The sequence below is a fragment of the Muntiacus reevesi genome, chromosome 2 (assembly GCF_963930625.1).
Source record: "Muntiacus reevesi chromosome 2, mMunRee1.1, whole genome shotgun sequence".
Lineage (NCBI taxonomy): Eukaryota > Metazoa > Chordata > Mammalia > Artiodactyla > Cervidae > Muntiacus > Muntiacus reevesi.
In genome coordinates this window covers 180,574,968-180,600,496 of record NC_089250.1, presented here as the reverse complement: position 1 = coordinate 180,600,496, position 25,529 = coordinate 180,574,968, and the positions used below count along the sequence as shown (strand labels likewise).

General features: G+C 59.5%; 3 protein-coding genes across 11 annotated transcripts in view; 2 read left to right on the top strand and 1 right to left on the bottom strand.

Annotated features, from left to right (window-relative positions):
- IFT140 (intraflagellar transport 140) overlaps positions 1–2,871 on the top strand; it is a 53,587-nt gene extending 50,716 nt beyond the window's left edge. For all 5 annotated transcript variants that reach the window (XM_065923986.1, XM_065923988.1, XM_065923987.1 and 2 more), the window contains exon 31: positions 2,665–2,871. In XM_065923986.1, coding sequence (XP_065780058.1) covers positions 2,665–2,871 — 207 coding nt within the window. The remainder of the gene's footprint in view (positions 1–2,664) is intronic.
- A 484-nt stretch (positions 2,872–3,355) lies between these two features.
- Positions 3,356–14,037, bottom strand: TELO2 (telomere maintenance 2). 5 transcript variants are annotated; one of them, XM_065923992.1, is made up of 21 exons: positions 13,666–14,037; positions 12,626–12,961; positions 11,854–12,131; positions 10,385–10,453; positions 10,089–10,236; positions 9,203–9,305; positions 9,015–9,083; positions 8,738–8,879; positions 8,519–8,655; positions 7,858–7,937; positions 7,562–7,663; positions 7,298–7,386; positions 7,118–7,209; positions 6,888–7,004; positions 6,708–6,779; positions 5,769–5,933; positions 5,378–5,469; positions 4,838–4,937; positions 4,626–4,690; positions 4,371–4,486; positions 3,356–3,833 (listed from the first exon to the last, which is right to left on the bottom strand). In XM_065923992.1, exons 2-21 carry the CDS (start codon positions 12,958–12,960, stop codon positions 3,727–3,729), a joined length of 2,478 nt encoding a protein of 825 aa, XP_065780064.1. In that variant the 5' UTR covers position 12,961; positions 13,666–14,037; the 3' UTR covers positions 3,356–3,726. The 5 variants fall into 5 exon arrangements, 3 of the variants coding, with proteins under 3 accessions (XP_065780064.1, XP_065780065.1, XP_065780066.1); XM_065923993.1 differs by having other exon boundaries at positions 13,799–14,037; XM_065923994.1 differs by lacking the exon at positions 6,708–6,779.
- PTX4 (pentraxin 4) lies at positions 12,873–23,415 on the top strand. The gene is made up of 5 exons (XM_065923995.1): positions 12,873–12,979; positions 18,238–18,389; positions 19,903–20,230; positions 20,805–21,429; positions 22,775–23,415. The coding sequence occupies exons 3-5, from the start codon at positions 20,090–20,092 to the stop codon at positions 23,413–23,415; spliced, it is 1,407 nt and encodes a 468-aa protein (XP_065780067.1). The 5' UTR covers positions 12,873–12,979; positions 18,238–18,389; positions 19,903–20,089.
- The last annotated feature ends 2,114 nt before the right edge of the window (positions 23,416–25,529 follow it).

Sequence of the window (25,529 nt, the reverse complement as noted above, 5' to 3'; positions counted from 1 at the left end):
CACAGGCTCAGTAGTTGTGTGCACGGGCTTAGTTGCTCCGTGGCGCGTGGGGTCTTCCCAGACCGGGGATTGCGCCCATCCACCTTGCACGTGAGTCCTCATCCACCGAGCCACCACGGAAGCCCCGTGTGTGTGTGTTTAGACATCACTGAGCTTTCTTCTGAGATGAGAGTAAGTTACTTGGAAACAGTTTGATCCTTTTGAGACTGTATTTGGGAAATCTGTAAATATTTTTTTCTGCCGTATTCTTTCCGGCCCGTCTACACTGCGTGCAGTGTCAGGGTCCAGCCAAGGCCGGGACCTGGGCTCCAGGGCTCCCCTGTTCCTCACATGCCGGCTGCCATGTGGACGCAGTTCTGGTTCCAGTTCTGGCTCTCTCAACGACAGGGTGTGGCTTCTGCATGCCTCTCACATCTCCCAGCGCCTGGGCTCGGGCCTCCCTGAGGCAATGGTTACAAGCAGAAGTCACCTGAGCGTGGGCCCCAACACACCTGCCACGGTTGTTCTCTGGAGCCGGATGCGTTTGTGCAGTCTGTCCTTGCTGGTGGGAGGCTGACCTAAAGAGAGCCCAGCGGAAGCCTCCATCCTCTCATGCAGACAGCAGAGCTCTGCCCACCATGTTTTCCTGTCGTGTCCCCACGGGCTGCACACATACATTGCCGAGGCCCAGAGCGCTGCCCGGCCCGGCCCCCGCAGGCAGTGACCCAAGGCCCATTCCTTTCCCAAGCGCTCACAAGCCCTGCATCGACCAGTTGTTCCAGAAATGTCGCCAGCGGGCCGTGCCAGCCTTGTGGGGCGTGGCCCTGATTCCCAGGGAAGCCGAGCATCCGCCCGCAGCCCCAACCTGGGGGCCAGCACCATGAGCTCAGACTTCCTGGCCGGCTCACCCGTGTCCTTTCGGCCCATCCACTTCCAGCTCCGAGCCCTTCTGTTGTTGTGGAGACAGCTCTGAAGTGAACCAAACAGTGTTCCCCTTTTAGGAGAACACAAGCTGGACAGCAGAGATACTTAGACCTCTGAATCCTCAGTATCATATCACATTGCAAGCGTTTCACCAAATTCTTTGTGGTTTCAAGCTTTGAAGCCTGTGGGGTTTTCATTTTTAAGCTCTTTTATTTATTTGCTTATTTGGCTACGCCAGGTCCTCATTGCAGCACACAGGATTTTCGATGTCCTGACCGGGGATGGAGCCCTGGCCCCAGGCCAGGGATGGGCAGAGTCTTAGCCACTGGTCCACCAGGGGGGGTCCCCTGGGGGATACAGTAACTCCAAATTTAAAAAAACCTGTAAATAGAGACAGGGAAGGCCTGCATGTCTCCTCCCAGGAGGGGAACACAGAAACCCTCCTTGCAGCTTCGGGGGCACGAGGTGGGGGGGTGTCTCCCCCGTCTCCCGCTAGATGCACCTCCCCTGTCGTAATAGCCCTGACAGACCCCCAACCCTCCTGGAGACACTGCTGCCTTGCCCCTGTGCGCTGCCGAGTCCCCCGGCCCCCTGAAGTCCTTTCCTGCTTCCCACCCTCCCATCCATGTAGCAGCTCCCAGCCCAAAACCCGCAGCTGCCCAACCACCTCCACCCTCACTGGGCTAGGCCTCTCACCGCAGTGCCCACCAGCCTGGCCTGGGCCTCCTGTGCGCCCAGCACGGCTCCTGGCCTGTAGCCGGCACTCGGCAGACATGAGGGATGGCCCTGGTGCCCAACACTGCCTCCCCGTCATCAGGGAGTCTGGGCACCTGTATGCTGCACCCCTCGTTCCTCCAAATAGCCTAGCTTATCTCACAATCTTTGTTTATATCTCCCAATTATATCTGAGATGACTGCTCTAGAATTGTATCATCTGGAAGAAATGCTCAGATGTGACCATCATTTCCTCATAAAGTCAGAGTTCCTGGAAACTTTGTTCACATCCTGAATTGATTCTTAGTGAACCCACACAAGCCACGTGAGGCCCCTCATGCTCGCATGTGACCCTCCCCACAGGGGCGCAGGTGGAGCAGGTATAAGCATGTCTATCCTGCCTCAGACCGCCCCCCCGAGCTCCTGGGTGGCCCCCATGCCCCCCAGATTCCCACTTAGCAGAACCAGAAGAGGCCCCATAGGAAATACCAGCCCCTGGCCAAGGACCACACACACACAAGACTAACTAACCACAGGGCCGACTGACTGCACTAGACTGGACGCCTGGTCAAAATACACAAGACAAACCTTTTTTTTAATTTATTTGGCTGCACCAGCACACAGGACCTTCCTCGCATCATGTGGGATCTTTCACTGTGGCTGACGGACCCTCATTGCGGCTTATGGCTCCGTAGTTGTACTGTGAAGGCCAGTAGTTGGGGCACAGGAGCAGGCAAACCGTGTGTGTGTAAACTGTGCTGCCCTCCCCCCCAGTGAATGAAGCATGTGAATCCTTTCCCAGGGTCCCCCGTGAGCATCCAGGGGGGCCCACCCTCCAGGGCTGTGGCCCCAGACACAAGATCCTGCTGTTAGCCTGCCCACAGGACTCCTCCCAGGGAAGGTCACAGCACTGGCCCCAGAGCCCCGGCCGTCGCCACACTTGGGAAGGTCACGAGGTCCCCGGAGCCCCGTCCTCTGCTGCCCACTCTGACCACGGCCGGGCCCTTGTTCTGTGCGCTGACCGTCTTGGCTGCCCTCTGTCCCCAGGCCTACAAGTACCTGGAGGAGATGCGGCGGCGGCTGCCCTCCGCCAACATGTCCTACTACGTGAGCCAGCACATCGTGGACGCCGTGCACCAGGGCCTGGGGCTCCCTCTGACCTGCGAGGCACCTGAGCGCATGCGGCACAACAGCGTGGAGGAGCACAAGGGGGCGGACGAGGAGGTGGCCGAGGAGGTGGAGAGCGGGCCCTGAGCCGCCACCAGGCTCTGGGACCCACCCGCCTCTCCCGGAGCGGGGCCCAACATCCCTGACGAGCTCTGCGCCCGAGTCCATAGACAGAGCTGCAGGAAGACATGCTGGCCTGTCTGGCGGGTGTCGGGGGGTGTCTCTAAGCCACCCCTCTGAGTCCCTGATCCTTGCTGAGGTGGTTTTAGCCCTTTTGTAGTCAAGGGAGTAGGTTTATTTTCTCCATGACGTTCCCCAACTACAGGGTGTGAAGCCTAAGAACCTGAGGTATCTCCCAGCACCCACGCGGGTCGCCCAGCAGCACATCTGACTGGTTCCTGCAGCACAGCCCGTCCTGACCACAGGGTGGCAGCAGTTGGTACTGGCTGTGCCCGGGGCTCTGTGCCTCCAGACTGCGCCTTCCGTCACCAGCTCCTACCGCGAGGGGCTGTCAGGGGCTGCCTCACCCTCTCCCACCCTCAACCCCGCATCTATTTGCTGAAATTCTCCAAATAAAGCCTATTTTCTCAAGGGCCCGCATCCCCTTCCTGGCCCCATTTTCGCGTCTCCCCGTCTGCACGCCAGGGTCCCTGCCCAAGAGAGAACCACTGCCCCCTCACGCTTCATTCCGGTGTTCTCAACACCCTGGTCTACGGTCTGCACGAAGGCCAGGCTGAGCCACGGCTCCCCGCTCCTGCCCAGCGGCCGTCCTACAGCCCTAGTCCAGAGCCGCAGCGGCCACATCCCAGTGTCAGGCCGTGGGGGGCGGCACCCTGAGTCCCTGGTGGACGTCTGAGCCGAGCCGCAGGCACTCCAGCCTGCAACAGGCGCCCTGCTCATCCAGCGATGTGCCTCCCGGGCTCAAGGGTCAGGGGTCAGGGCCTAAGGAGAGGAGAGCGGGAGGAGCCTGTCGCGGAGCTTCTCCAGCACCAGCAGCGCCTTCACCGCCAGCAGCCGGCAGTCCTCGTCTGCATCCTGCTCCGCCACATCTGCGAAGACAGAAAGGAATGTGCGCAGTGTCAGGGCACCGGGCTCAGCCTGCACGTCACCTGGAAGCAGCCCAGATGCGGGGCACCTGGGCTGGAAGCCCGGCCCGGGAGGCGCCTCAGCCGCTGTGCGAGGACGGCTGGGAAACCAGCAAAGACCCGACAGGCTGGGCTGCAGGGGCTGGTGGCCTCGTGGGGGCAGGTGGGCAGAGAAAGGCCGTCATCAGAGGCCCCTGAGCTGTGAGCCCCGCAGGTGCACATGGGCACAGCGTGCTGAGGGCCATGGCTCAAGTGCCCACAGGCAGAGGTCATGCTGTCCACAGGGGAATTTTTAAAAAGAACATATGACCCGGTTGGGGGAGGGGTGCGGGGGGGTGGCAGGACACCAGTAACCTCACAGAGGGCAAACCTGTCCAGCCTGGATACAAGCACTGCCCCAACGTTCCCCACAGGGTGCCTTGAAGTGACTGACCGTGTCCCGCCACCCACAAGCTGACGGCCCCCTCAGCCTCACCACCTCGGCCCTGGCCCAGCACCCACCTGCCAGCCAGGACCGGGCCTCCAGAAGTTCGTCCGGCAGGTCCGCCAGCAGCCGCTCGGCTGGCACGCTGAGAAGGACGGAGGAGATGGCAGACAGCAGGCCCCGGCGCACGTAGCTGCCAAGAAGACGTAGGCTGAGCCGTGAGGAGCTGCCATGCAGTGCTGCCCACCCCAGCCCTGCCCACCTGCTGCTGTCCACGACCCACAGGATCCGAGACCCCCCACCCGACTGCCCTCAGCCCTGCGGCCACTCACGCGTCCCTGTGGAAACGAAGAGCCCACACGAACTCCAGCAGGGCCTTGCCCATGGACACAGCCACCTGCAACAGGCACGCCAGTGGGCAGGGGTCCAGGTGCCAGCGGCCCCCGCCGCAGGGCCCACAAGGCCCAACACGCCCGTCCCGAGGCAAGGGTGGCGGGGCCAGGAGGCCGGGGCATCTCCCAGGGCTGGGTCGTCAGGCACTCACCACGGTGTTCACGGCCAGATACATCAGGGCCCCTAAGGCATGGGCCAGTCTCCCAAGAACCAGCTGGTCATCTCCCAAAAGGTCAAAGGTCACCACAGGCCTACAACACAGAACCCAGCAATGGTGCTGGCCAGGCGCTCAGGCCTGGCTCCCCGACTTCCTGGGCCACAGAGAGACCCCAGGCCTGGACGGCCCTCCTCACCTCCTCACCCCACGTGCTGCCCAGAGCCGCAAGGGGGAGGCAGTGGACAGACACCCCGTCACTCTGCAGGGCCGCCTGGTCAAGCCCGGCCTGGGGCAGGAAGCCGGGACGAGGAGGTACATGGGGGCGGCTGTGTTGAGACACCAGGGAGGCTCTGGCCCAGCCCTGCCATGAGCCCAGCATCTGTGACAGACATCCTGACGCTCTATCGTCACTTACGCTATGAGCAACCACAGTCAAGGTCCTGACCCTGCTGACCTGACCCCACCTCAGCCCCCAGCCTGGGAGCATCCAGGGCTCCTGTTCCCCAAACCACAGGCTCTAGAAAATGCCCTCACCTGTCGAAACGCTGAAGGAGGGGGAAGAAGAAGTAACCAGCCACTGCGTTGAATTCATTGGGGCCAGCGGCTGCTGCCCACCCCGCGGAGCCCTGCTAAACACACGCGCACTCAAGGCCCCGTGGATACACGGGGACCCTCAGGAGGGCTGGTCACCCCCCACCCTGGTGAGGATGAGAAAGTCTCCAGACATGGCCCCGTGTCGTGCCCAGCGGCCAACTGCTGCTGCTGAACCTCGGGGCTGTTCTCCTAGCCTTACAGCCCCTTCAGCCTGATGCCCTGTGGCAAGCATCCACCACCGAAACCCTCCCTCCCTTCCTGGGACACGAGTGGGCACCGTGCCCACGGGGCAGAGGCCCCGTCTGGGAGGCCACGCCGGGGCCCAGCTGACCTTGCAGAACCGCCGGGTCTTGCGTCTGACGCGCTCCTCCACCACCGCCTGCCAGGCCGGGACCGCAGCCACACTGGGCTGGGAGCCGGGCCCCGGGGAGCCCTGCTGGGCGGCCCTCCTGAGGCACCCGGGCCGGGACAGCTCCTGGGCGGCCAGGACCAGGACCTAGAGGAGAGGAGACCCGGGGCAGCTGCCACCCCGCTGGGGAAGGACGACAGTTTCCAAATTCAAGGTGAGGTGGACCGCAGAGGGCCCAGCGGTCCCCGTGGGGCGGTTCCGGGAGCCCTGCGGCAAATCGGATCTGGTCCTGCAGTTGCACTCCACTTTGTGGGGGGCAGGTGGGCGCTCCCTGCTGAGGAGCCCAGGCCCCCGTCACTTCTCCCAAAGCCCACTCAGTCCTGCCACCCCCATCTCGTGGGCAAAGGGAAGAGAGCTCCAACCTAGGGAAAGCGCCACCGTCCCCGGCACCTCCAGAGCCTTCCCGTCCCCGCAGACAGAACTCTGCCCCGGGGAACACGGACTCCTGCCCTTCCCCGCCCGTCCATTTTCTGTGTAAGTCAGATCATATACTGTTTGTCCTTTGGAGTCTGGCTTACTTCACTGAGCATCATGTCAGAATTTTCTTCCTGTTTCAAGCCAAGTCATACTTCACTGTGTGAACATACCCCATTTTGCTTATCATAAAACTGAATTTATGACGTGTGCATCACAACTCAGTGAAGCCATTATTTAACACAAAGGACGCAGCCCCCAAGGCCATGCTGTGTCAGCACCAGACAGACACTGGTCCCAGGCTCTCACACCAGCGACAGGGGCTGGGGAGGCCTCTGGTCCCTCCACGAAGATTCTGGCAAACACCTGCCCCGTCCCCCTCCAGGGCTCTGTGCCAGGCCCGCCAGTGCTGCTCTGATGGGGGTGGGCAGAGGCCTGGGCACTTACGTCCAGAATGTCCATGCGCTGCCGGAGGCTGTAGTTGAGGGCATAGAACTGCACAGCCAGGTACTCCGCCACCTAGGCCAGGCGGGCAGGAGGTGGCTGAGGGCCACGACCCCGGAGGGGGCCCCCTGCGCAGCCCCCACCGGGGCCACGACCCATGCTCCGCACATCGCGAGGACTCACCCGTGCCGGGTCCGTGACTGTGACGGCCACCAGCGCCCTCTGGCGCAGCCCCTCGAACCCCGCTATGACCGTCTTCTCCTCCAGGTGCAGCAGCACCTTGGCCAGCTCCAGGCTCACCTGCCCACGGGGTCAAGGGTCAAGATGCATGATCGTAGGGGCCCTGCCACTTCCCCCACACCACCAGAGGCCCGGGCGCTCCCTGCCGACACCTGTCAGGCCTGCATGCTCACCTCCCGGGTGGCGGCTGGGCTCTTGAGGACCAGGCCTTCCAGGGCCTGCAGGGCCGCCTCCCAGCGCTCCCAGTTCTCAGATGCGGTCAGAGCTGCAGAGAGGCCCCCACAGCCCGAGTGAGGCGGGGCGGGTGGGCAGGCTGGGCAGGGGGCGGGAGACCCGGGACGCAGAGGACGCACCTTCCAGGCAGTCCCGCACATACGCGGGCGTCTTGCTGTTCCTCTGCTCCCTGTCCCCCGACATGTCGTAGGGGACCAGCTCATCATCACTGAGGAGGACGCACAGGCACTCGGTCCCACCGGTCCTGGGGCCCTCAGAGCCTGCGGGCTGATTTCCCAGTGGGAGGAGGACCCGAGGGACAGAGGGAGCCAGCGCTGCGGGGCCCACATTCCAAGATGGTCCTGCCAGGGCCTTCACGCCCTCCCTCGTGGGGCCGCCCCTACCTGTCCAGCTCGGAGTCGGAGCCCTCCCGCCCAGCCTGGGGGCCACCACCATCCACCGTCTCTTGGTCAGGAGACTCCCCACCGACGGGAGCCACAGGCAGGCTTTAGAAACAAAAAAGGAACCCTCAGGGCTGCCCTGCGAGACTCGTCCCAGAACCCGCACCTCCTGGGGAACACTCGCTAAGCCCCTGTCTGCATCTCAGCTTCTGTCTCAGCCAGGACAGGTCAGGAGTAGCAGGTGTGAAGGAGCCGCCTGCCGGGTCCACCATGCCCAGAGCTCCGAGTGGGCCCCTCACCCTGCCTCCGAGGGGCCGTCAGGCATCGGCCAGGGTGCAGCCAAGGCCAATATCTCTCGGGTCAATTCGTCCTCTTCATACTGCAACGAAGATGAGCTGGAGTCGGTGGGACGGGTGCAGCAGGGGCAGCACTGTGGGGACCCTCTGAAGCCACCATCACAGCTTGAGGTCTGCACGGCCAGCCAGCCAGCTGCCCCTCAAGAGCAACTAGGTTTCCCTCCGCAGAGGGTGGCACCAGGGGCCAGAGGGTCTGGGCATCCCCAGGGACGGGGCAGATGGGGCCCCGTCTCCCAGGATGTCCGGGGGCTCAGTGGATGGAGGGGCCTGAGAGGGCTCTGTCCTGAGAGTCCCCTGGGGGCTTGTGTGGGGACACCAGGGCACAGATGCTCCATGGTCTGGACCCCGGCAGGCGGGCAGTGACGGGCGGGAGTGACGGCAGCTCTGGGAGGGCCCAGCAGGCAGTGACGGGCAGGAGAGACGGCGGCTCTGGGAGGGCCCAGCGGGTGGGCAGTGATGGGTGGGAGTGACGGTGGCTCTGGGAGGGCCCAGTGGGCAGTGACTGGGATGGGAGTGACGGCAGCTCTGGGAGGGCCCAGTGGGCAGTGACGGGCGGGAGAGACGGCGGCTCTGGGAGGGCCCAGCGGGCAGCGCCCGTGCTCACCTGGAACTTCAGGGAAGGCCCCTCAGGGTGCAGTCGGGCGCTGGCCACCTCGGCCACAGTCATGCCCAGGCGGCGCACGGGGGGCAGGCTGCTGTCCAGGCGGTTCTTCACTCCGTCCATCAGGCTGGCCAGCAGCTCTGGAAGCACCAAGCCACGGGGCTGAGCTGGGGGCGGGGTGGGGGGTGCTGGGGTGGGGGATGGGGCGCCCCGGGCACTCACCGTCCCGGCAGGCCCGGAGCTCCGCCTCCCCCAAGTGCGCCAGGCAGATGAGCACGGCCTTGCTGACGTAGCGCTGCTGCTCCAGGGGTGCGTGGCGGATGGCGCTGCTGCTGCCCCATGTCTCCAGGAGCTCCTTCAGCGCCTGGCGGGCAGCGGGTGCAGCCTGTCAGACACCCCACCCCCTCCTGACAGTGTCCCGCCAGCCCCCAAGAGGCTCCGCCCAGCGCCCTCCACCCCCCAGCAGGAACACGCTCCCTGGGGGTCAGGGGTCCCTTACCTGCACGAGGAGCGGGCGCCGCTGGCTGTCCATGGCCAGATACCCCAGCAGGCTCTGCAGCACGGGCGTCTGCGACACAGCCAGGCTCGCATCACCGTCTGCAGACAGATACCGCCTGCCCGGCCAGGGAGCCCAGGGGCAGGAGGGTCCAGGGAGCCGAGCGCAGGTCCCACCCCGCCGGCCCTCACCGAGCAACTATACTGTAGGAACAGCAGCTTCCGCGTCATCACAAACTGGGCCTTCTTGCTCTTTGTCACCAGGTTCCCCAGCAGCCGTGAGAGGACCTCTGGCCTGTGAGGCGTGGCAGGGTGAGAGGGAAAAGCAGGACTCGGAATTCCCCGGATCCGCGCTGACCACTGGGGGGCCAAGGAGGCGCCCCAGCCTCAAGTCGGTGCTGACCCTCCCTCTTCCCAGTAACTGTGGAGACTGGGGAGCCCAGTGCTGGACACAGAGGACATCCCTCCCTGCCCCGATGGGTCCAGGTGAAATGCTCCATTCAGGCAGGGCAGCCAGCTTTCTCTGGGCAGGGCCAGGCACATGGCCCACTGGGCTCTGTAGATGCCACAGCCGGAAGCAGTCACGGCAGGTAGGTCCACAACTGAGCGTGGCTGTGCGCCAATAAAACTTTATTCGTAAAAGCACAGGGTGAGCCACAAAGGCTGTAGTTTGCAGTCTCTGATCTAGACTAAGAGACCCCTGCTTCCTTCAAGTGAGAGACCAGCACTTTCTCCCATGGTTTCCATGAGAGCCCCCGGGCATGGTCACCAGGCAGGATGGAGCCGCGGGCCCAGCACCCTCCTGCAGGACTTCAGTTTTCTGAGCACAGGGACTTTCCGGTGTAGAGAAGACAGAGGTGCAGACAGAGGGGCCTGACTCGGCCACCAGGAGTGAGGAGCGATGGGCATTTGCATGACTGAACTCCAAGAAAGGACCAGTCACCAGATGGAGGGGCCCCCACCCAGGTGCCATGGTGCTGACCACACAGAGACGGGCAGGCCAGGCGCCCTCTGGATCCCCACCACCCGCCCTTCTGGGAGAGGAGCGTCTGCAGCAGGAAGATGCCTCGCTTCTTACCCCGGGGCAGCCTCCACGAGCCCCTTCAGCACGGCCTCCATGGCCTGGTCGGGCACACACTCCACCAGGCGCCAGCAGACCCGCTGCCAGAGGCAGTTGCCCTGGGTCAGCACCATCAGCCGGGGCACCAGCACGCCCAGGAGCTCCTCTGAGGAGAAGAAAAGGGTGCCCTGAGCCCGGGGCCCATGGGGAGTCCAGTGACTGCAGACGAGCCCCACCCAGCAGGGCCAGGGCCAGACAAGCGCACCGCCCCTCCCGGGACACGTCGCAGCCTCTCCCACAGCAGGGACACTCACTCTGTCTCCCGTGAACGCAGGCTTTGCCTAGGACCTGAGACAGAAAGGAGACGGAGCAGTCCAAGCCACCTGGGATGGGAGGAGGAGGCGATGAGACCACCCGTGTGCACCCGGCCTCGTAGGGACAGACCTGGCTCCTGGCAGGGGGATCCCGCATCGTAAAATGGCCAACTCGTTCAGTCTAACTCCAGCCCCACCAGCATTGTTTCCAAGTCAAAGAGCCAATGAAAACAACATCAAAAAGCACCATGTTCAGTTGCTTCATCGTTAAGGTGATTCCACAAAGCAGGGACCATGTGGGGCGCTGGGAGAGGCTGCAGCTGCCCCAGAAGAGCCGTGTGACGGGGCCAAGCAGGAGACAGACAGCCCCGCGTGCGAAGGGAACACGGCGTCTGCGATCTACAGATGGGCATCCGGGAGTGAATTCAACCCGGCCAACACAGCGGGAGGGGCGGGGGGCGGGGGGAGGAGATGTGTTCCAGACACGTCAGCCCCAATGACCCAACACTCAGGTCCATTTCTCTCAGCAGACCTGTGAGGACCAGGTCAGCTGTGGACACAAGTCCAGGATGGCAGCTCACGGCAGAGGGAAAGTCAGACAGCAGGACAGGGGCCACTCTGACCACTTCTGAGGTCGAGATGGCGGCTGCGATACTAAATAGGGTGAGACGGCGACCGGGAAGCGGCCCAGAAAAGAAGCACCTGAGGCCAGAGCTGCTCCAGAGCCGTGAGGGGGCGGGGCAGAGCTGTGGGGGCGGGGCGGAGCTGGGAGTGGGCGGGGCGGAGCTGGGAAGGGGCGGGGTGAGCTGCCGGGATGTTCAGAGCTAGGCTTAGGGTAACAGCATCACGCAGCTGCTCAGTTCAGACAAGATGGGAGGGCGAGGTGAGGGTCTCCGGCCAGGGCTGGGGCAGCGCAGGGGCCAGGCCGCAGGGAAAGAGGGCCTCACTGTGGGGAGGGCCAATGCCCACCCTCACTTGGACTGACACGACCCCAGCTTCTACTGGCTCCCAGACCACAGGACCACACAGGTGGGGAAGCCAGGCTCCTGCTGCCCCAGAGAGGGTGGGCAGGATGCCGCCCCATTGCCCTGGGCACAGGAAGTTCCCTCAGAGTTGGCCCCCAGCACAGCCCCCACCCACAAGGACAGGGACACGGACACTTCGGCTGGCAGCCACCTCAGATGGACCCTCTTCACATCACTGCTCTTTAGTTTCCAGACCTCAGACGTTCCCTTATTCTGAGTGGGGGGGCCAGACACACACACAAGGACTTCAGGGCCAGTTCCATCTCCACGGCAAGCCGAGCCGGGCCGAAACTTCACAGGTGGGTTGCTGCAGCCCAGACAGACCATAACGTCCAACCTGCCCGTGGCACTGCCCAGAGGTGGCAGAGTCCCTGGAGGCCAGAGAGGGCGGGCGGGACAGAGCGGACGCCGGCCCAAGGAGGCTGTCAGAAGAGGGGCCCTCACCTCGGAGAGAATCCACCACAGCCTGCAGCACCCGCAGGACCTCCTCGCCCAGCAGAGGGAAGTAGTTCTGAGGGAAGAAGGCGGCCAGCATCTCTCGCTGCAGACGGTTGCCCAGGCGATCGGGAAGGCCCACCACCCTGGTGAGAAGGGTCTCCTGGAGCAGGCGGGAGGCCGGCCCTGCCTGCTGCCCACACTGCCCCTCCATCACAGCAGCCATCCTGCCTGCACTCAGGAACCTGGCCAGCAGCTGCGCCATCTTCATCAGACGGAAGCTGGGGCTAAACCGAGAGCAGGTGTGAGCAGCCTTGCTTCCTGAGCACCCTCCATACCTTGGGATCCCTGGACACGCCCCCTCCCGTCCCACCGCAGGGAACCGAAACCAGCATCCCCTCAAGGCGCTTGATGCCAAGGAAGAGGGTTTGCTGGGGTGCCTCACGATGAGCTGGGAGCCACAGAGTGAAGGAGAGGGCTCCCCAGGAGGATGGCCACGCCCCACTGCCTGCTTAGACCACATAAGCCGGGAGCTGTCCCGTGGGCCCGCCCAACCATGGGTGTGACCATTCCTGTGGCCCCCTCGCCCACACGGCAGGACAGAGGGCCTGTCCATTGCAGAGATTAACGCAACCCTCTTTTAGTTCAGCGTTCCAACATGCGCTGCTTTTACTTTCTCACTTCTCAGGATGCCGAACTGTCACATAATTTGGAGAACCCACTGGCTTGAAATCCTCCAGATGTTACAAGCGACTCCATAATCAGAGCCAGCCCCACTCACCTGGCAGCACCCTCAATGGACTCCATCAGGACCAGGAAGGCTTGGTCAGCTGGGCCCTCCAGGAAGAAGCTGGCCCACAGCTCCTTCAACTGGCCATCTGGCAGCAGGTCCAGCCAGTTAGGGCTCAGCTTGCCAACCACACATCTGAGAACAGTGGAAAAGTGGGTCCTGCTAAACTCCTCTTGCTCCCCAGGGGGAGCTTGGGTCTCCGTTTCACCAAGGTACCGCCTCAGGGACTGCAGCGTGGAGACGATGTGGCCCCCATCCTCAGATGACGAAAGGATGTGAACAGCCTCCTGGACTTCCAGGCGGACAGCAGAGGCCACAGGATCCATCCTGGGGTTCACAGGAAAGGTGCGTGAGAAGTCCCAGGGGCTGTCATCCTCCACATGGGACTCGGCCTCGGATAAGGGAGCATTTTTCACACACTCTCAGGAAGCCCACCCTCAGGCCCCCAGGACCCGGTTCCTCTTCACCCCTGCTGGCACCCAGCAGTATCCTCCCCTCCCCTCAGCAGCTGGGGCTTTCTCCACCAAGAGCCATTCCTTGGCCTGAGGCTCTGCAGTAGGGTACCCAGGCCGCAGGAACCCGTGTCTGGGGCCTTCTTTATATGTCACAACTGGGGGCTGCTACTTTTCCGTCCCTAGTGTGTGGTGGGAGCCAGGGACGCTGGTAAACATCCCACATGTGGGGCACAGGACAGCCTCACCACAGGGAAGAATCCACACCCAGATGTCAACGGTGCTGAGTCTGGGAGGCCCACCTGCGGTTCACCCTGCCAAGCCCCCTCCCTGCCCAGAAGCCATCAGCATCACTGACAGTGACAGTAGGGCCAGGCGCCCCTGCAGCACGAGCTCCATGAGGTCGGCACCTGTCTGACACCAGTGCACCCAGCCACTAGATCGGGACCCACGGAGTGTCCCCCCGAGCCTGGGCCTCCCAGCTCGGCCCGGCGCACGCGGGCTCCCGCTCGCGGCGTGCAGAGCCGCCAGCGACCGCCCGGCTCGGCGCCGGCGCCCCGGCACGCGCCTTGAGCCCACCTAGTGGCGCAGCGGACAGGGGCCACGTGGGGCCGGCGGGGTCCTCGGGGAGCCGGACAGGGCGTCGGGACGCGCGGGGGTCTCGGGGCAGAAGGGGCGTCAAGAAGGACCGGGATCGCCGGGAGGGGCGTACCCTCGAGCCCGCCGAGTTGCAGTGGTGCGCCACGGCTCCGCTCGCTCCGCCAATGCCGACCGGTCGCTGATTCGCCACGGCCCCCGAGGCCCGCTCAGCGGTCAGTTCGAAGCCCAGATCACGTAGCCGCACAGCAAGGACTCTCGGGGCCTAAAGAGATGGCGCTGAATATCTGAGCTCCGGACGAAGGTTCCCGCAGGTTGCCTGTAACGAATCTGCCGCCAACTGGCGAGCCGGAAGAGGCGTGGGACGGGCGGCCGCATCTGCGCCTGCGCGGGCGCGGGGGGGCGTGGCGTGTCCGAGGGGGCGTGGCTTCTGGTGGGCGGGGCGGTTTTCTCTGTGCTGAGTCGCACGTGGCTCGGAACCTAGCTGCTTCGCGCCTGCCGGCCTTCGTTCTGCCACCGCGTGCATCTTCCCAGGGTGACCTCCTCCCTCCCTCCCTCCGCCCGAGAGTCCCGTTTCTCTCCTGAGCCCACACGTGCGCACCCTACACACAAGCTCCTACTGAGCCCCGATCGCGTGTGCGGCCTCGCCGCCCGCCTTGAGGCAGGGCCGGGACTAGGAAGCAGTCGCAACGGAGGTGACTTCGGGTGCTGATGGGTATCCTGGGGTAGGGGCGGCAACATTCTGCACGGTAGCCCCCAGCCACCAGGCCAGTTCCTTGGTCGCACTGTCCACGTGTCAAGGGCTAGATAGCCACCTGCCACAACTCACAGCACAGATAAAGGAACTTCCATCTTGGCAGAACGTCCTATGGTGACCTTGGGGAGTGGCGAAGTCCTGGCAAGATCTTCAGCCCAGGGGGTGTCGAAGGGAAACCTGGGAAACAGTTATAAATTCAACACACGTCAACTGAATGCCTGCTGCGCCAGCAGGCACTCTTGTAGAGCAGAGACTGAAGCAAAGTTTGTGTTCACATGTCAAGGAGACAGTAAAGTACAGGTACAATAGTTGTTGTTGTCTTTCAGCCGCTAAGTCACGCCTGACTCTGTGACCCCAGGCTCCCCTGTCCTTCGGTATCTCCCAGAGTTTGCTCAGATTTATGTCCATTGAGTCAATGATGCTATCTAACCATCTCATCCTCTGCTGCCCTCTTCTCTTTTCCCTTCAATCTTTGCCAGCACCAGAGTCTTTTCCAACGAGTCAGCTCTTCACATCAGGTGGCCAAAGAATTAATAGTACAATATATCAGATAGCAAATAGTGATAAGAAAAATTGGGTGGGGTAAGAAAATGAGTGCCCTAAGAGCCAGTTCAGTCGCTCAGTTGTGTCCAGCTCTTTGCGACCCCATGGACTGCAGCACATGAGGCTTCCCTGTCCATCACCAACTCCCGGAGTTTACTCAAACTCCTGTCCATCGAGTAGGTGATGCATTCCAACCATCTCATCCTCTATCGTCCCCTTCTCCTCCTGCCCTCAATCTTTCCCAGCATCAGGGTCTTTTTAAATGAGTCAGTTCTTTGCATCAGGTGGCCAAAGTATTGCAGTTTCAGCTTCTGCATCAGTTCTTCTAATGAATATTGACTGGTTTGATCTCCTTGCAATCCAAGGGACTCTCAAGAGTCTTCTCCAACACCACAGTTCAAAAGCATCTGTTCTTCAGTGCTCAGCTTTCTTTATAATCCAACTCTAACAACCATACATGACTACTAGAAAAACCATAGCTTTGACTATACCAACCTTTGTCAGCAAAGTAATGTCTCTGCTTTTTAATATGCTGTCTAGGTTGGTCATGGCTTTTCTTCCAAGGAGCAAGCGTCGTTTAATTTCATGGCTACAGTCACCATCTGCCAGTGATTTTGGAGCCCAAGAAAATAAAAGTTTCTCACTTTTTCCATTGTTTTCCCGTCTATTTGCCATGAAGTGATGGGACTGGATGCCATGATCTTAGTTTTCTGAGTGTTCAGTTTTTGTTTTTTGTGAGTCTAAATCAAATATTTTTAAATTTTATTTATTTTTTAATTGAAGGAAAATTGCTTTACAGAATTTTGTTGTTTTCTATCAAGCCTCAGTATTAATCAGCCGTAAGTATATATATATATATATATCCCCTCCCTTTTGAACCTCCCGCCCCATCCCACCAATCTAGGTTGATACAGAGCCCCTGTTTGAGTTTCCTGAGCCAGACAGCCAATTCCTGTGGGCTATCTATTTTACATATGGTAACGTAAGTTTCCATGTTACTTTTTCCATACATAAATGTTGAGTTTTAAGCCAACTTTTTCACTTTCCTCTTACACTTTCATCAAGAGGGGTCCACCCAGGGTGCAGTTAGGAGAGTGTACGGTAGGGGGCAACCGTGGATACAGAAAGCCCAGAGAGGCAGCCAGTGCGAGAACAGCCAGGGGTCAGGTGATGAGAAGGGGCTCACGTGGGGGAGACCAGATGGGTTGGATGTGGGTGCGAAGGAGGGAGGAGGAGAGGATGCTGCCTTGCTGGGACTCTCTGCCCCTTCCTCGCAGGCAGCTTCTGGACTACAGCCCTCATTCCTGGCTCCTACAGCTGCTTCCTTCTCCCTCTATCCCCACATTTTTCTGAATCCTGTCACTCAGTAACGTCTCAAGAGATGGCACAGAGGATAAATTTCTTAACCCTTTGCATATCTGAAAAATGATTTTATTCTTTGCTCCAGGTAGATTCACATTTGAGCTATTAATAGATACACAATTTTTTTCCATTTATTTTTATTACTTGGAGGCTAATTACTTTACAATATTGTAGTGGTTTTTGCCATACATTGACATGAATCAACCATGGATTTACATGTGTTCCTCATCCTGAACCCCCCTCCCACCTTCTTCCCCACAGATACACAATTTATCAGTATTATTCTCTAACCATCTGAGCTAACTGGCCACTCCAACTGCTCTGTTTTGTTCAAGATTTATTGAGATTCTGCGATGCTGCACTCAGGCTTTTTCTGGTTGCCTCGAACAGGGGCTACTCTTTGTTGCATTGTGCAGGCTTCTCACTGCGGTGGCTTCTCTCATTGCGGGTCACAGACTCTGGGTGGGCTGATTTCAGTGGTTGTACCTCTTAGGCTCTAGAGTCCTGGCTCAATAGTTGCTCAGGGCATGTGGGATCTTCCCGGACCAGGGATCGAATGGTGTCCCTTGAGTTGCAAGATGGATTCTTAACCAGTGGACCACCAGGGAAGCCCTGCTCAGTTTTAAATGAAAATCATTTCATTCAGAGTCGTCAAGTTTTGCCCCCTGTCTTTGGCAGCCAGCCTTGCTGCTGAGGTGGCCAACAGCCCTCTGGGGGAGCCTCAATCCACAGGTGACCAGGTTTTTTCCTCTGACACTTTTAGAATCTTCTCATCTGTGGTGTCTGACACTTAAATGAGTCTTGTAGTTGTCCCTTGGCCTGGGGCTCTCTGCCACGAGGTCTTCAAATGATGGATGCCCTTGTCTGCAGCAGCTTCACAGATTATCCTCCTAGTGATTCCTTCCCCTCTTCCCTGTAGTCTCACGCTCCGTAGTGTCTTTTCACTGGACTGAGATCAATCCAGTGTTTTGGCTCTTCTTTTCCGTCTCTTTGCCTTTTTGCCTACTTTCTGACCAACTGTTTTAACTTTGCCTTTTAATTTTTCTATTCTACTTATTTATTTATTTGCATTTTACTTTATTACTTCTTTGTGTCTTGGAAAATTGTGCTTTTCATTTCCAGGAGCAGCTTCTTCCTTTCTGATTATTCCTTTTCCCACAGTATCCATTTCTTGCCTTGTGGACACAAAGCTTTTCTTGTCTTTCTGAAGGTGTTTTTTAGATTACTTTTGAGCCTTTCCTTGGCCCTCTGCATTGTCTCCTGGTTCCTTTTCTATTTGGGCAGATTTCTGTCTACCCTGTGGTTGGAAGTTCATTTGGTGGAGTGCAGGAAGCTCTTGCCCATGATGTTAGTAAGAACAGGTTTTCTGCCTGGACTGAAGAAGTTCCCTCCTTCCTCCTGCCTGGGGGCAGGTGCCTGGAGGAGGTGCCTGGGGGCAGGTGTCTGGGGAAGGTCCCTGTCTGCTGCTCTCCAGAAGCTAGCAGAACCCTCAGACTCCCACAGTCCAATAGGTAGATATTTACTTCAATACCATGTTGTTAGTTTCACCCTTAAAATGAGTGCATTTTATGATATATATTTTTTCCACCATTTTTTTTTAAAGAATGGATGATGAAAGAGAGTCAAAGGAAAACCCCTGTTTCTGCCTGGGGGCCCGCAAACCCAGAGTCTTTCTCCAAGGTGACACTGTCCAGTCAAACAATGACATGAGCTCCATATTTAATTTTGAATATTTTAGTAGTCTTAATAAAAAGTAGAAAGCGTTGAAATTAATTTTTAAAACATTATTTTATTTAATCCAGTCCATCCAAAATATTATTACCATTTCAACATATAATCATATATAAAATCTGATGATTGAGGAAGCATTTCTCATTCCTTTTTTATACTAGATCCTGGGATCCAGGGTGCATTTTATACCTGCAGTGGATCTCCACCCAGGCTAGCCTCATGGGACGGGGGATTGGACATCATGGCTTCAGAGAACCAGCTGACACGTCTGGGGGCTGGGCTGGTGGGCAGGAGCAGTCACCCAGCGCAGCAGGTGAGGGAGGAGGCAGGGGACTGACAATTCTGTATTCAGACTGACAAGAGTCTCTTCTCTCCAGTCTGCACACCGCCCCAGCCCCCTACCATCCCTGGACAGCCCCCAACCCCTCAAACCTCCCTGTAATGGACTGAATGGTAGCCGCCAAGAAAAACATCCAAGTCCTAAGCCCCGTGTTTATAAATGTGAACTTATTTGGAAAAAGGGTCTTTGTGGATGTAACCAAGTTTTGGATCTCGAGATCAGATCACCCTGGATTATCCGGGTGGGCCCTAGATCCAATGACTGGTGTCCTTGTTGGACAGAAGAGGAGAGACACATGGGGGAGAAGGCCTTGTGAAGACACAGCTGGGACTGGGGCGAGGCTGCCCCGGGAGCGGCAGGGGATCCTCCCCGAGAGCCTTTGGATCCAGGGTGGGCCTGCTGACCCCGCCACTGCAGGCTTCCAGCTGCCAGAGCCGGGGGAGAATGAACTCCTGTGCCTGCCCCCCAGGGTAGTCACAGGGTGCTGCAGCCCCAGGACACAGACCCGCTCCCTGCCCGCCCGGGTCCCCTCTGCCCCTTCCTCTGCTCCCCGGGGCAGCTGCTGCATCTCTTCTCTTGCCCTGTGGCTCCTCCAGGCTATGTCCTTTGGCTGCCATCAGAGTGACCCTGGGGAGAGAGAGGAGACCAGTTTCTGTGCCCGGCGCCTTGTTCACCTGGAAGTCTCCGCCTTGACCGTGGTTTTCTCCTGCTACCTTCACTGGGTCAGCACTGGCCATGGACCTGGCCCTGGAATGAGGTCTCTGCCCCCCATTCACTTAGGCAGGCGGCCTGTGTTGTCTCCTGGGGCTGCTGTAACCAATGACCACAAATAGGGGAGCTTAAAACAAAAGCCACGCTTTCCCTGGCAGCCCTGGAGCCCGGAAGTCGGAGATCAGGGTGTTGGCAGGACCACGTTGCCCCCGAGGCTCCTGGGAGGGTTCTCACCCCCCCGCCCCGCCCCCAGCTCCTTTTGTTCCTGGGGCGGCTCCACCCCAACCTTGGCCTTCGCCTCACACGGCCCTCTCCCCTGCGTGTCTCCTCTCTGTCTCAGGACACTTATCCTTGGACTTGGGACTCATACGGATGATCCAAGATGACCTCATCTCAAGATCCTTAATTGTATTTGCAAAGACCCTTTTCCCAAATAAGCTCCCATTTGCAGGCACCAGGGTTAGGCTGGGACCTACCACTCAGCCCACTTCACAGCCCAAAGCCCGAGATGAATTAACGCAGCTCCCAATTCTGTTTCTTTTGCCTCCTCCAAGGGCGAGGGAGGGGCCTCATGGATCTGGATCTGCTGTGCACGGCAGATGGCTCTAAGGAGCCCCTGCTCCTGCCAGGGTCCCTGGGCTACCTCCACTTCTCTGGTGGGAACATGAGTCCGTGCGCTCCTGCTAAAGCAATCACCCCGCCTGAATCCGAGCCAGTTGGACCAGGCTTTGTACCAAGTAGACCTATTTTCCAAAGACACTGCATCTGTTTTCAGCCTGTGTCCTTGGGAACCTCAAGTCTCCAGAGCGAATACCTCTCATCAAGATGGTGGGAGGCACCTGACTACCTGCCAGAGGGGAAGAAGGGAAGCCACCCCCGGGAGAGGCGAGCAAACCTAGTGGAGGCCCAGCTCCAAGCAGACCGTATTCCTGCATTCAGGACTCCTCTCGCCCCTTCTCAGCATGGGCAGCCCGACGGGAAGAACCCTGCCTTTCTTGCTCATCCTTCTGCACATATATCTACATGGAGCTTTGTCGCAAGCAACCAGCCCCGTGGGGCAACGAAAACCATTTTTTGAGAGGCTCCGTAGACTAGAAGAGCAGGTAAGTGTACCTACTGTGTGGGGCGGTAGAGGTTTTTAATTGACAGCAGGCGAAGCAGAGATGATGCAGAAACAATGCTAAGTTCTGTGCTCTGTGAGCTCAAAGTGGAGTTTGCAGTTTTTATGGGTTGACTTTTCACCTATGGTTGAAATAGCAAAACAGGTTTAGTGGGCTCCTTCTGAAGATAAGCCAGCTGCGTGTGAGGGTGGGTGGGCTTGGGGCGACCCCGAGGAGGGTACCCACAGGTGTGCTGGGGCCTGCTGGGCCTCGGGGCGCCGGGTCTCAGGTCCCCCGTGGAGCAGAGACTCCTGTGTGGGGCCACGGCCGGCTCTTAGGAGCCCAAGCCCTCCCCACTTTGATCCCCACACAAGCAGCCTGCCCTCACCAGGGGAGTGAAGAGTGTGGCTGCAGGAAGGGGTGGGAGCCTCCCGGGGGCCCTCGCCCTCTGCAGTGCAGGCCTGGGGTCATCCTGCAGCTGCGAGCTCGGCGCGGGGGAGCTGGTGGCGGAGGTCAGTCACCTCACCAAGCTGCCCTGAAGACCAAGCCCCCGGGGCCACCTGTGTCCTCTCCGCAGTTTCAGAGGTTCCAAGAGGTGACCCTGACGCACCTGCAGGGCATCGCCAGCCACTACAACCTGTCCTTCGACGTCGAGGCCCGGTTCCGGAGCCTGGCCCATGAGAGCCGGGCCGTGGCCCTGGCGCTCAACCAGTCGCAGGCGGCCATGCAGGGCGAGCTGGGCCACCTCCAGACCTGGGTGCGGAGGACGCAGCGCCGAAGCCAGAAGGCGGACCACAGGCTGCTGGCCTTGAGTGCCACCGTGAGCGAGGGCAGTGCACGGTGCGCCCGGGAGCAGGAGACACAGAGGGCCGCTATCTCCGGCCTGGCCCGGGACGTGCAGGCCCTTCAGGACACGCTGCTCCGCCTGACGCCCCTCGTCCACAGCCAGGGCGCCAGGCTGGCCGCTCTCGAAGGCCAGCTGCGTGTGGCCAGCCCCAGCCCCGCTACCCCAAAGGTAACCCTGGCCCCATCTAGGCCGTCGAACCGGAGCACCCCACAGCTGCAGGGGGGCAGGCAGGCGTCCAGAGCTCCATCTGAGCCCCGGGACCCACCTCCGGACTTCGCTCACCGTCTCCAGGGAGCACAAGAGCCCCTGGGTCTAGGCAACCAGCAGGCGTGGCCCCCTGAGAGCCCAGGCGAGGGTAAGCACCACGCCTGCCCGCCCCCATCACTCTCCACCTCTCCCTTGGGGGCCTGCTTAGCCCTCAGTCCCTCATACCCCCACACGCCCCACCTTTGAAGAAAGGAACCACCCAGGAGATGGCCTGCCTGCAGATCAGGCTACCTGGCACACCCACGAGTTGGGTGCTGCCCGCGGGCAGTAAATCCTCACTCAGCATTGGTGATCACACGGGTCAGGGCTGGCATCTTCAGCTGTCACCAACAGGATCCTTCCTGCAGGGCCAGGGCCCCGGTCTGTAGCCCGTGGGGTCTGTGGAGGGCCCCTGGCCTCTGCCGCTTCACATCGTCAGCTTAGGGTTCTCCACTAGGGGCACCTGGGGTCGGGTCGTCCCCAGCTGTAGGGGCCTCCAGGGCACCAAGAGGTGTTCGGCACCTCTCTGGCCTCCACCCGCCTTGAACTCTCAGCTGTGGCCCAGCTGCTCCCAGTCTGGCCTTGCAGCCCTCAGGGACAATTAGTCTGGAGCAGGTCTCCCTCCATCTGCATGGTTCTGGGGGCCTCACCAGTAAGACTGAGCTGACTGGCTGACCTGCAGGGAATCAACAGGGCTCCCAGGAAAGCGGCGCTGTAAGTTTGGGGACCCCCAAAGTCCTGACAACCAAAACTGTCTGCAGGTGTTGTTGGATGTTCCCCGGGCACACAGGCATGTCCATTGAGAACCGCTGCCCTGGATCATGACAGGAGCCCCCACTTCTACCCTGGAGCTAGAAATGCAGGCTTCCCCCCCCCGCCCCACCCACCCTCCTTCAGGCAGATTTGGGAGGAAGTCTGGTCAGCAGGATGATGCCACCAAAGATGCCCACGTCCTGGCCCCAGCCCCTGTGGCTGCGTCACCTCACGTGGCAAGAGAACTTTCTAATGTGAAGTCCATCCAGCTCCCTGAGATGGGAGCTGATCCGACCTCATCCCAGGGTCCTCAGGAGAGGGAGACAGGGGGCTCAGCATCAGGGACAGCAATGTGAGGCAGGAGCAGAGGTCAGAGGGCAGCGAAGGGCTACTCCCTGGAGCCTCCAGAGGAACCAGCCCCACCCACACCGTGATCTTCAGCTCAGAGAGACCCATGGGGACTTCTGACATCCAGATTGTGAGATGCTAACTTTGGGTTTTGTTTTGAGCTGCTGCATTTGTGGGGGGTTTGTCCCAGCAGCCACGAGACACTCATCCGGGGCTCCCTGCTGCGAGGAGCGCAGCTGGCCAGGTGCCCTGGCGTCAGTCCTGCCATCTGGGAGACGGCACAGGTCACGTGAGGACAAGTGAGCCGCCGCCCCCGCGACGCAGGCTGACTCCCCTCCCTCGTCTGTTTCTAGTTTGCAACGTGGGCCCTGCACTCATCTTCCCAAACGCCTCCACCGAGAATGTGGGGTTCCTCCACCCCGGTTTCCTCACGGGTCTGCGGGCCCTGTCCATCTGCAGCTGGGTCCGCACGGCCGCGGACCACCTGGGCACCCTCCTGTCCTACGCCACTGAGGAAAATGACAACAAGCTGGTTCTGCACGGCCGCGACTCCCTGACCCCCGGCTCTGTCCATTTTGTGATCGGAGACCCGGCCTTCAGGGAGCTGCCCCTCCAGCCACTGCTAGACGGCCAGTGGCACCACGTGTGTGTCATCTGGACGTCCATCCTGGGCAGATACTGGCTCCACGTGGACCGAAGGCTCGTGGCCACTGGCTCCCGCTTCAGGGAGGGGTACGAGATCCCCCCAGGAGGGTCCCTAGTGCTAGGCCAGGAGCAAGACCGCGTGGGGGGCGGGTTTGACAGCTCGGAGGCCTTTGTGGGGAGCATGGCAGGCCTGGCCATATGGGACCGCGTGCTGGTCCCTGGGGAGGTTTTGAACCTGGCCATGGGGAAGACGCTCCCGACGGGTGCCATCCTGACGCTGGCCAATGCCACGTCGGTGGGCGGATTCGTGCAGAGGGTGAACTGCACCTGCCTACAGCTGTGTCCCTGAGGGCTCACCGCAGACACAGCAGTGGCGCTCACACGGTGGCACCCCCAAACCCTGCACAGTCCATAGAGGGCCCCTACTCAGACTGAGGGGCAGGCTGCTGTCCCCGACCTGGACCAGGCTCACCTGCCCTCTAACAACAGGAGGTGGGCATTCCATGGGGGGTGCGGGGCCGGTACAGGCAGAGCCGGGCCTTAGGGCCCCCGGGACTGCATTCTCCCCTTCACTGCAGTGTTCTCACAAACACCCCACTTTGTAGTATGACGTCATTTAAGCATAACTGATCGGCCACGGGGTGGTGCTGGGCTTCCTGGGTGTGGGTTTGCGGCAGCCACAGGCTGGTCCCTGGAAAACTCTTTTCCTTGTGTTAGCTTCCGTGGTCCTCTCTCCATGAGGCTTGTGAGAGTTTCTGTTTGTCTGTTCCCTGTTCCAACATCTCTCATGAGAAGGGCCAGAGAGTCCATTTCCTGGCCCTTGCAGCTCCTTCCCCCTGGGGGTCCATCAAGGTTCTGTGACACAGCTGGTGAGGCTACCAGAGCTGCTGGGAAGGGGGCTTGCAAAGGAAACAGGCTACTCAGAAACACACATTAAGGATGGGCAATGCTTTTATGTACTATGAAATTCACCCATTCTAAGTGTAGAGTTCGAAGATTTGTAGTCAATCTGCCAAGTTTGCAGCCATCACCATGATCCAGCTTTAGAACATTTACATTGTTCCCCCCACCCCATAAAGACATCATGCCTGTTAGGGTCACTCCTGTCCCCACACAGCCCCTTCCCCCAGCTCCGCACCCACTCTCCTGCTTTCGGTCTCTGGATTTGCCTATTCTGGACGTTTCACATAAATGGACCCCTTCACTGTGTGGTCCTCGGCGTCTGGCTCCTCTCACTGAGCATCGTGCTTTCCAGGTTCATCTGTGTTGTAGCGTCTGTCTGCTGCATTCCATTGTGTAGCTGAATGATCTTCTGTCATAATGACCCATGTTTTGTTTATCCATTCATCAGTCGATGGAAACTTGGGTGGTTTCCAGTTGGGGGCCCCTGTGAATGAAGCCACTGTGCACACCCTCCTCTGAGTCCTTGTGTAGACACACATTTCTATTTCTCTTGAGCGGATACCTAACAGCGGAATTCCTGGGTTAAATGATAAAATCATGTTTAAACTTTCAAAAAAACCACCAAATTGTTTTCCAAAGTGACTGCATTGTTTTATGTCCCCGCCGGCATTCTATGATGGTTGCCATAACTCCACATTCGTGCCAGTACTGGGTATTGTTTTTAACAGCTTTTTTTTTTTTTTTAGAATTTTGAATCGTGGCAAGTTAAAAAAGAAAAAATGCATTGACAGAACAGGTGTGGGGAATTCCCTGGCACTCCAGTGGTTAGGACTCAGCTCAGGAGAAAAAAAAAGGAAAAGAATCACTGTGATGTAAATTAATCCTTGCAAGATCTCAAAACCTGTAAGGCGATCTGTAGGCACAGAAAAGAGCAGCATAGGGGTGTGTGTGGTGGGGGCGCCGGGCACGTCTGTTCATCTGTCGGAAAAGCTTAGAATCACTAAGTCTGGAAATAGGCCTGCTCCGTGGGCGGGGTTGGGAGGGGGGGCGCTGAAATCAGCCCCTGGGGCCTCTTAGCTGTGATCCCAGGCCTTTAGCCAGTCTAGCCAGCCACCTCCCCTCCCCCTTCCCAGCCCATTCCCCAGCCATCCATGAGTCAAGGTCAGAGGATTAATCCCAGGTCTGGAAACCCCCCTGGGTGGCCACAGGAAGGTCCCGGAACCACAGAGTTCTGCTTCCCCTGGCACTTCCCCAGGGCGTGTCCGTCTTCACGGAGAGCTGCCCATCTCAGTCTCTTCTTTCCCAGGCTCCTCTGGCCTTTTCTGTAGCCCTGGCTGCATTGGACTGTTGAGGAGGAAGAGATGACATCTTCTGGGGGAAGACTAATTTGATTAGGAAGTCTTTCTTAAGGGACAGCTGGGTCGCCAGCATTGAGAGAACATGCAGGCCGTTTCCCGCCCTCTGCAGCTTTCAGGCATGTTACGAACACCTGTTCTAACACCACAGCATCGTCCGTTAGCTTTCGCAGCAGCATTTCTGCCCAGTGTTCACAGATGCTGA